This window comes from Fomitiporia mediterranea (assembly GCF_000271605.1).
Source record: "Fomitiporia mediterranea MF3/22 unplaced genomic scaffold FOMMEscaffold_1, whole genome shotgun sequence".
NCBI classification, from domain to species: domain Eukaryota; kingdom Fungi; phylum Basidiomycota; class Agaricomycetes; order Hymenochaetales; family Hymenochaetaceae; genus Fomitiporia; species Fomitiporia mediterranea.
The window spans coordinates 3589981-3598436 of record NW_006760386.1 but is presented as its reverse complement, the minus strand read 5'-3'; the positions used below and the strand labels follow the sequence as shown (position 1 = coordinate 3598436).

The 8456-nt window shown below is 47.2% G+C and overlaps 3 protein-coding genes across 3 annotated transcripts; 2 read left to right on the top strand and 1 right to left on the bottom strand.

The window, feature by feature from the left end:
- Window positions 1-749: 749 nt before the first annotated feature.
- FOMMEDRAFT_144116 (UPF0187-domain-containing protein) lies at window positions 750-4102 on the top strand. Its single transcript, XM_007261837.1, has 10 exons — window positions 750-945; window positions 1103-1363; window positions 1431-1570; window positions 1641-1752; window positions 1859-2582; window positions 2682-2736; window positions 2802-2883; window positions 2961-3112; window positions 3196-3224; window positions 3313-4102. Exons 2-10 carry the CDS (start codon window positions 1146-1148, stop codon window positions 3673-3675), a joined length of 1875 nt encoding a protein of 624 aa, XP_007261899.1. The 5' UTR covers window positions 750-945; window positions 1103-1145; the 3' UTR covers window positions 3676-4102.
- An 82-nt stretch (window positions 4103-4184) lies between these two features.
- On the bottom strand, window positions 4185-6452 carry FOMMEDRAFT_164754 (uncharacterized protein; the record flags this gene model as incomplete). The annotated part of the gene is made up of 3 exons (XM_007261836.1): window positions 4185-5290; window positions 5351-6305; window positions 6356-6452. The coding sequence occupies 3 exons, from the start codon at window positions 6450-6452 to the stop codon at window positions 4396-4398; spliced, it is 1947 nt and encodes a 648-aa protein (XP_007261898.1). The 3' UTR covers window positions 4185-4395.
- A 43-nt stretch (window positions 6453-6495) lies between these two features.
- On the top strand, window positions 6496-6864 carry FOMMEDRAFT_150551 (uncharacterized protein; the record flags this gene model as incomplete). Its single annotated transcript, XM_007261835.1, has 1 exon — window positions 6496-6864. One exon carries the CDS (start codon window positions 6496-6498, stop codon window positions 6862-6864), a length of 369 nt encoding a protein of 122 aa, XP_007261897.1.
- Between the last annotated feature and the right edge of the window lie 1592 nt (window positions 6865-8456).

Genomic DNA, 8456 nt, shown 5'->3' with positions numbered 1-8456 from the left:
ATGATGACGACAACGACGATGATGAAGGGCCGAGGCCCTCAGGTTCTGGAGGCGCTTCTTCAGCCAGACAGCCCAGTGGATCTTCTGGAGGAACTATGGGAGGCAATGTGGGTATGAGTGGAAGAAATAAGAGTAGTACAGGATTTAATAGTAGTTCTAGTAAATACTTTTGCCTGTAATTATTTACTCAAGTATAATATATTTGTTTTCTAATTCAATAATGATAAAAAAGAATGATTATTGTATGAAGCATTTATTGTTTGAGCAACTCTGGTAAGAGCTTGTATTCTCACTCAAGTCTTGTATACTCTGACAATTTATAAAAGTATTGTAAATTTTAGAAGTCTTACAGACCTTCTAAAGATACGTCTTAGCAGCAGATGCTAATGTAATGATCATTGACAGACTTCTATATCTTTTATATATTATAGTTATTAGAATGACATACAATGTATTGTCAGACCACATCTAGTTTTGTGATGTATCTAAATAGAATGGAATGCTTCTCAAGTCAAGTCAAGGCAGCTCCTCTTCGATGTAAACGGAGCTACTTTTGGAAAGAGGACCGGATGCTGATTGATACTTGTGATATGAAGACGCGACGCTTGGCAATTCCGTTCCGCAACAGGCACGCCGGTGGCGATCATGTCGAGACTCAGACAGCCAGGTTGCTGTTGAAGTAGTTGAGTGGACGATATCGTCGACATGCAGATCAGATTCAGTATCTAGCTTGATGTACTACCCTTCACATGTTTCTTTATGACTTAGGAGCAGGCATGGAGACAAAGGCGCCAAGCAACCAGGGGGACCCGGTCTCGTGTTTTCTTGGCTCAGGGCTAGTGCAGCTCCAGCTTCCTCCATTGGTCGTCTGGTGTCCACACAGCCAATTCAGCACGCCTTCGCAGCACTCCACCGCCGTCCAGCTGCTCTCTCTCTTTCAACGAGGTCCGTTCTTCTTGCTTCTTTCTTTCTTCCTCCTCCTCGACCTTCTTTTCGAGCCCCTCTCTCTGTTCTACTCCCCCTGCACTGCTGTCTATTCTATCCTTTCCGATTCAACTACAATTTCTTTTCCAAGACACTAACGCGCGATGTGGCTCAACAGGTCAAAGTCCACAAAATCTCTCCACAGGAGACATTCCTTCTTGATGTACCAGCAAAGGCCCTCAAATCATTTCAGTGGTGGCGACATCGAAGCCGCAACGACACCAACACGTCTTGTCCAGGCCTTTTTTAAATCCCTCCTCGCAACAGCTCTCTTTCGATGTTGGCATATTCTACTCTTTTATTTTGCCTGGGCGACGGTGATAACGCTCATTAACGTACATGTCACCAGCTTGACATTCGCTCCGACGCTTTTAACTGTGTAAGTCTTCTCTCCGTTTACCGTTCTTTCCTTCACGCGGGTTATTCACTGGAGCCCTGGTACATAGTGTGGGTACCGTATTGGGTTTTGTCGTCTCGTATCGCACAACTTCGAGCTTCGAGAGGTACAATGAAGGAAGACGATATTGGTCGCAGATCATGCTCGGAGCGCGGACGCTCGCGAGGGCAGTGTGGTTCCATGTTCCAGGTGAGTGATCTATTTTGCTAACGCGCGGCAGATCGCATGTGATTTAAAATACATACCATTCCATTAATAGAATTGCCACCTCCGACTCCTCAAGACGAACAAGAGGGGCGTTCTGAAGAGGAGCGAAGGGCACGGTGCCTCATCGAGAAGAAGACAGTTATAAATCTCATCGAAGCATTTGCGTGCGTATATTTCTCCCTTCAATATAAAAGTACTCCCTAAGCTTTCCTTTTATAAATTTATATTTGCCACCAATTTCTGTGTATTTATCGTTTATCACCCCTACAGTGTCGCTGTGAAGCATTACCTACGCGGCGAAGAAGGCATTGCCTACGTCGACCTCTACCACCTCGTCAAGTTCCTCCCATCATATTCCTTCCCGACAGGCGTCATACCAACAGAATACGAAGCAGCAGCAAACCTCATGCGTACACAGTCGTACCGTGATGCTCAGCAGGAACAACAAGAGCAACAGCACGAGAAGCATGGTATCGAAAGGGGCACGAGTGACGCGACGTTTGCAGATACTGACGGAGGGCTGAATGGCGATGGTGGGTTTGATGCTCCTGTGAACGTGAGCATCGAGCCTGGTACACCCGGAGGAACATATAACCCTGCAGCACCGTCAGACGGTGCACCGCAACCACACATCTCACTTGGTGTACCGCTTCCTGCTCCCGCAACGACGACGAACAGGAAGACGTCCCGTCGAGCCCGCTCTTCCTTCCTTTCCTCGCGTCAATCAAAGCACCAAAAACCCAAATCATCTCCATTCCCATCCGCCCTAAATCGCACTCCGACGTTTATCGCATCTTCTGACGACCGAAACGTAACTCTTCTCCCTGCGTCTTTGCCGCCCAAGAACTCCGTATTCGACATTTTCCCGTTTTCACTTTTCGTGAAGATGTTGACTACGAAAGGGAAGCAGGTTGAAGGGAAGAAGGCTGCGAAGCTGAGAGCAAAGACGGTTGTGACGACAAGGAATGTCCCGCTTGAGATTTCAATGTATCTGGTTGGTGCTCTAGTTCACTATTTTAATTTCTTTAAATATATAAATATATCGTGCTGGGTTGTGCTTCTTTACTGATAGTTCATTGATATATATTCTTAGACGTCATACGTTGCTACGATTGCACAGAGGAAGGTGGTCGATGTTCCGACGAATAGTACGTTTTTCATTTTCCTGTCCTTGGCCTTTCTCTAATTGATCCGCCATTTTCTTTGTTGATAGACCTCTTAATCGGCTCTGTTAACCAACTTACCGACGCCCTCACTGGCCTCGAACGTATCCTTACTACACCCATCCCATTTTCGTACGTCCATCATCTATAAACGCCCATCATTCATATACCCTAAGCAAGATTTAAACAATTCTTTTTACTTCATGCAGTTACTCGATTCACCTATGGCTGGTCGTGATCATCTACAATCTCGCACTTCCATTCCAAATTTACTCGACGATGAAATGGCTGACGATCCCTGCAACTGGGATTGTGAGTTTCTTCTTCTTCGGATTCCTTGTTGCTGGTGAAGAGATTGAGAGTACGCTGTCACATTTTTTTCTTGATTTCTTTGTAATGCTGATTCTTTGACTCAAATGTCGTCTGTTTTCTCTATTTGATTAGATCCTTTCGGATATGACAAGAATGACCTCGTACGTCCCCCTGCCATCACCAGACCTTCTACTCGCTCTAACTTCATGATTCGTAACTCTACACCCTTTCTCGGATATATTCATGTAGAACATGGATCACTTCACGCACAACATAATCCGGAACGAACTGCGTGCACTAACGGCTTTCCCACCCCCAGCACCAGAGCTCTGGGCCTTCTCGCCACGGAACGACAGACTATTTACAGTGTTCGACCCCCATTTCGCTAGTGAGAAGAGTGGGTTGGCTGGGATGTCCGGTTCGGCAGAAAGGGTGGTAGGAATGCCGCCAAGGGGAGATTCCAATTTGAATGTCGGAGGGGAAGCGGGGATGCCGACTAGAATGGACTCTGGGATGAGCGTGCGTGGACGATCGGGAGTTGGGTTGACCCCTGAGGAGTGGATCCGACGCGGGACAGCAGCGATGAGGGATGCGTTGGCACGTGCTCGATGAATCGCATTTTTTCAGACTGGGTTGATGTTCTAGATCGTGTGTTTATTTGTCTCGTTCTCGGAAGGTGTTGACGAACCAGCACTATGCAGAGCGGGAGGTGGAAGGGTAAAGCAGGCAAAGAGCGTAACGAGACAGCTACCATTCATATTTCTTTTCGTATCTTTCTGTTTCCGTGATTGAAGGGTTAGAACCTGATCCTTCAGAGTTTGCCCTCTCACACGAATACCATTGTCTCCTTTTAACTCGAGCATTTTACATGATTCACTCGCATCGGCATACTTTCTCTCTCATACTGAATATCACTCATGGCTCTGGATGAAATTTCCTTCCACGTATCATCTCTTCATGAGATCTCCCTTTATTACCCTGTATTATACCAAGCGAAACGTATGTCGGTGTGATATAGCACATGCATGTCTTCCAATGCATGTCTTCCAATGCAAATTCTGTGAACATTACCTAACCATTCCGAGATTCTGATATAAGTGATCAAGTGCCTAAATTCTTGCATGAATGTATACATTTGCTACATATACATGTAAATTCTACAGAAGAGAAACGTCTATATTCCAATGCAGATTACATATATATGCAAATTAATCCACCTCTCCACCCTTCCGTGATTTCGAATTCATTGAATTGTGCTTGCAGGAAGCACGATGATAAATGCATGTAGTCGAAAGAAAACGAGAGCGACGAAAAGCCTGAGCAATTCGTTAATTAGGGAATCTCCAGTAAGTCCTGAGCGAACTTTTCCAGTCCAACGATCCGGAAACGGTCAGCATAATTATAAGCTCCTTGCGCACTTGCATCCGAATCCATCCTCGAGCTAGCCACGGGACTCCTTGCATCCTCAGCATTATCAGTAGTGCCCACCCCAGTACACCCTGCGCCAAACTCCTTCACCCAAGCTTTACTCAGGCCATACTCCCACGCATACAACTCGACACGCCATCCCTTCTTCAACGCTGTACGTACAGCACCAAGGAACCCATCCGCGTTGAACTGCCCTGCATTCCCGTCCCCAGTAGCAAGCACGATCGTCGAGCCAGGTGGGGGCGGCGAGTCTGCATCAGCTATTGCTTGATGTAGTTTTAGTTGTAGAAGCTCATCGACACCTTGTTCGCGATACTTCACGCGCCCGCCCGGCGTGGTGTTCGTCGGCGCACGAGCATACACCCCAGAACGACTAGGCATCGTCAGGGAGGAGCTGCGAGAGTGTGCGCTAGTGGATTTTGACGACGCAACAGTAGGAATATTGTTCGGTCCTGGGTCTGAATCTGCGCTTCCGGTACCCGTACCCGTACCCGTACCCGTGCTTGTTCCAATGCCACTGGCACTACGTTTACCTCTTGTGACTTCTCGAGTAGCACGGTCGAGACCATCTCCAAGGTCCGGTACGCGTGCGTATACGCGTACCTCATAGCCGAGACGCTCTGCACCATCCATTGGTTGGTATAATGGAGAGGATGTAGCAAGTACGCGCCGCGTTACGGGTCTTCCTCGCTCTAAGATAAGTGTTAGAGCTGCATGAGATAGGTGCGTCTTTGCACGACGAGACGGATGAATAGGATATCTTCGGAGATGGTTTAGAAACCCGATGAGGATATTTGAGCTAGAGCCGATTCATGTTGTTAGTTGAGATGTACATATCAATGAGGAAGACAGTTCTTACTGATCGATAAAGACATGGACCAGAGGGTCATTGCCTTCTGGGGGTCGTCCACGTGGATCGATGAAGCCGTCTTCTTCGGGAACATCATTCAGAAGAACAGAAGATAGGTGTCGGGCATCCTCCACGAAGAGCATACGCAGTTTCGTGGCTAGTGTTCGTAGGCGAAGGACGCGTGCATCTGGCGGAGAGGGAATTGTTACTCGGAGACTAGGAGTTGAGCGACTGTGGGCAAGTTTCGGGTGCAGAGGAATCGTTGTAGTTGTTCCTGGAATTGTCACTGTAACTGGATCCTTTCCTTTGCCTTTGCTAGAAATACTGCGTAGACGCCGGCTTGTTCCGTGCGGTGGAGTCGCAGGCATAGACTTTCCATGCGACCAATATTCTCCAGATGAGGAGCCATCGAGTGCATCGCCGACCGGTGTCGCGACTCCCTCTGCATCGGCTTCCCCGTCCCCATCTGCATCCGCGTCGACATGGGTACTGCTCACGCTAGCACTGGCGCTCGTCCCGTTATGTTTTCCGCGTTTTCGCCGACGTTTTCGGCGAGGCTCAATCACATGTCGCCATGCGTTTTCGCTTGTCGATGCTTGAGACTGCGAAGATGTTCCACCTCTCAGTCCAGCTTCACGCTGAGCAGTAAATTTGGCGCGTTCGGCAGCAAGAAACCCGAGCACATCATCAAGATATCCGAGCGAAGGTTGATCAATACCGTCGTCATTCTCCCCCAGGCCGCCGATGTAGTCGCCGTTACCATCAGAATCAGAGTATGATGCATAGTCTGACTTTGTTGACCATACTATTCGTGCGCCTTCTTCTCCATCTCCATCCGATGCTGAGACGACGAGGGATGAAGTAGGTGTCTCAGCACGTGGAATGACATTTGTTTGGATGCGCGGCTGAAATTCTGCACGTAAAGCTTCAAATACAGCAGAGAGCTGACCAAGATCTGCAGGTTCTAACACACCTATAAGCCGACAATATATGATCGAAATGAGTGTAACACACCGTCAGATGTCCCTCCTTCGCTGCCGAAGGAGTTGCTTGAGGAGAAAGGACTGAAAGGAGTCGGAGAGAAAGTAGTCGTGTCTGAGCTCCTATCCATTGTCACAGGCACCTAACTATTCATACAGAATTACTAAAGCAAAATGCCAGGACCATTTGATGATGGTCGGTGGAAAGGAAGCGGGAGGCCATCGTCTGTGCTGTGGCCCTCGTTGTGCCAGCAATGGGCATGCCTTTGCCTCGCGCATGCGGATCCGTTCTCATCCGTCCATAAATGGAAATTCCTCTTTTACTGTAATCCATCTGTTGCCTACCAGTACCACTGCCACTATAATACTGCCTTGAAGCTCCTCGCATACTTCGCTTGCCGTCAGTATTTACCGCCCCCTCGTGAGCCTCGAACCTCTCCTCGAATATTGCAAGAAGGCATAGAAGTGAATCTCTTGCGAACGAGGGTACCGTACGACGATCCTCCGTTTGGACCATTTCTAGAAATCGACCTGCGCTTGTGACGGTCAAGCCGATGTCAATATACCTTATCATCATCATACAGTCTCTAGGTCCCTCTTGCTAGACAGCAGTAAGCAAGTCTGACTCTCCCGTTTTCGGAAAGACCATGCTGTTCCACGGTGCCTCAATGCAGAACTTTGCCATCACCATATTTGTGACACAGAATTGAGCCATGGCAGTGAGCGAAAAGACACGCTGTATATAACCATTTCATGACTAGTGCACGAAAATTAGCTAAACATAGCTGGCCTGAACTACACGACACACGGCCCAAGGCCCCCTTTGACTCAAACTTCAAAGGCATCCATGTTTGAGTTGTAGTTCCTTACAGACATTGAACGGTTCACAATGCAATTGCCAATTTCCTTCATCGAGACTCCAGACCATCTCATCAAACCTTCTGCAGTAACTAGTGAACGCAAATATCCACACTTGGGACCCTATTCTTTGGCTCTGATCCTTGATGTTTCCGCGACACCGAGGCACCCGGAAGGACTGCGCTGTGTTCGGAGTTCACGACGATAGTAAGTTCGTAAAACATCTTCGCTCGTGATGGTTTCCCCACACTGCAGTTGAAGTCAAGAAACACGAGATGGCCGACGAGAGCGTTTCTTATTCCTTGTTTTCTAACCGGAGTTTGTCGGGACATTTTCTTCGACTGTTCAATTCCCAACAATACATGCTTGAGCCTGCTCGGTGACCAGATATCCAACGGTCGGGTATCTCCTTTCGAGATTCCTTATTGGTGATGATTTCCCCATGCTATAGCTGGAGTTCAGAAACACGAGATGGCCGACGAGAACATCTCTTAATTCTTCTTTTCTCATTGGAGCTACCTACGGACACTTTCTTTGCCCGCTATGCCTTCGGCAATACGTTCTCGGACTTTCTAGCGACCATATCTCAAAGGTGGTCATTTCCTTCATGTCATTGGAACTGCACGCATATGTCTGAGCTTAACGCGCAGTCCGTCGAAATTCCGTATATGTGTATTTCAAATAGGCCGAGAAATTAGCTGTGCTCAATTCTTGTTTTTGATGCTCTGTATTTTGTTTCCCGGCACGTCACCGGGAGTCGGAAGAGAGTAGAAACTGGTAAATACAGGGAGAGAAATACAGCTAAGAAATGAGCACCTTAAGTAGCGCAGATCCATCATTCCATCGGACAATCAAAAGTGTAAATAGAGTAAGCAGACCTAATATAGAGATTTTGAAGAAAAATGCACATTTCTGCTCTATTTTCTTGTGTCTCACTGTCAACATGGAGCCTACAGACCAATATTTTATATGTTAACTACATACCTGAGATGAGACTTAAACCACCTAGTAGAATAATGGTGTAACAGTTTATACATATAATCATCAGATTTGACAGCTGTATATGGGCCTCTTGGCCCACTTCGTGGTCGAAGTTGATATGCAATTAAAATGAAAATAGACCTTCCCAAGCCTCTTCATCAGTTTCAGCATCTAACAGGACAAGTAGACCAAATATTTTCAGAATATGCTGTAACTTGGCTAGATGGTGGTAGTAGAGCATGTTTTCATGTGTGTCTCAATTATTCTAACAATTATCTATACCTACACTCATGTCT

Excerpts from the sequence above, each read along its gene's own strand:
- FOMMEDRAFT_144116 (XM_007261837.1), top strand. The coding sequence starts at position 1,146 with ATGTACCAGCAAAGGCCCTCAAATCATTTCAGTGGTGGCGACATCGAA. Across the intron at positions 2,583-2,681 it reads TTGAGATTTCAATGTATCTG|ACGTCATACGTTGCTACGAT; the intron begins GTTGGTGCTCTA and ends ATATATTCTTAG. Across the intron at positions 2,884-2,960 it reads ACTACACCCATCCCATTTTC|TTACTCGATTCACCTATGGC; the intron begins GTACGTCCATCA and ends TACTTCATGCAG.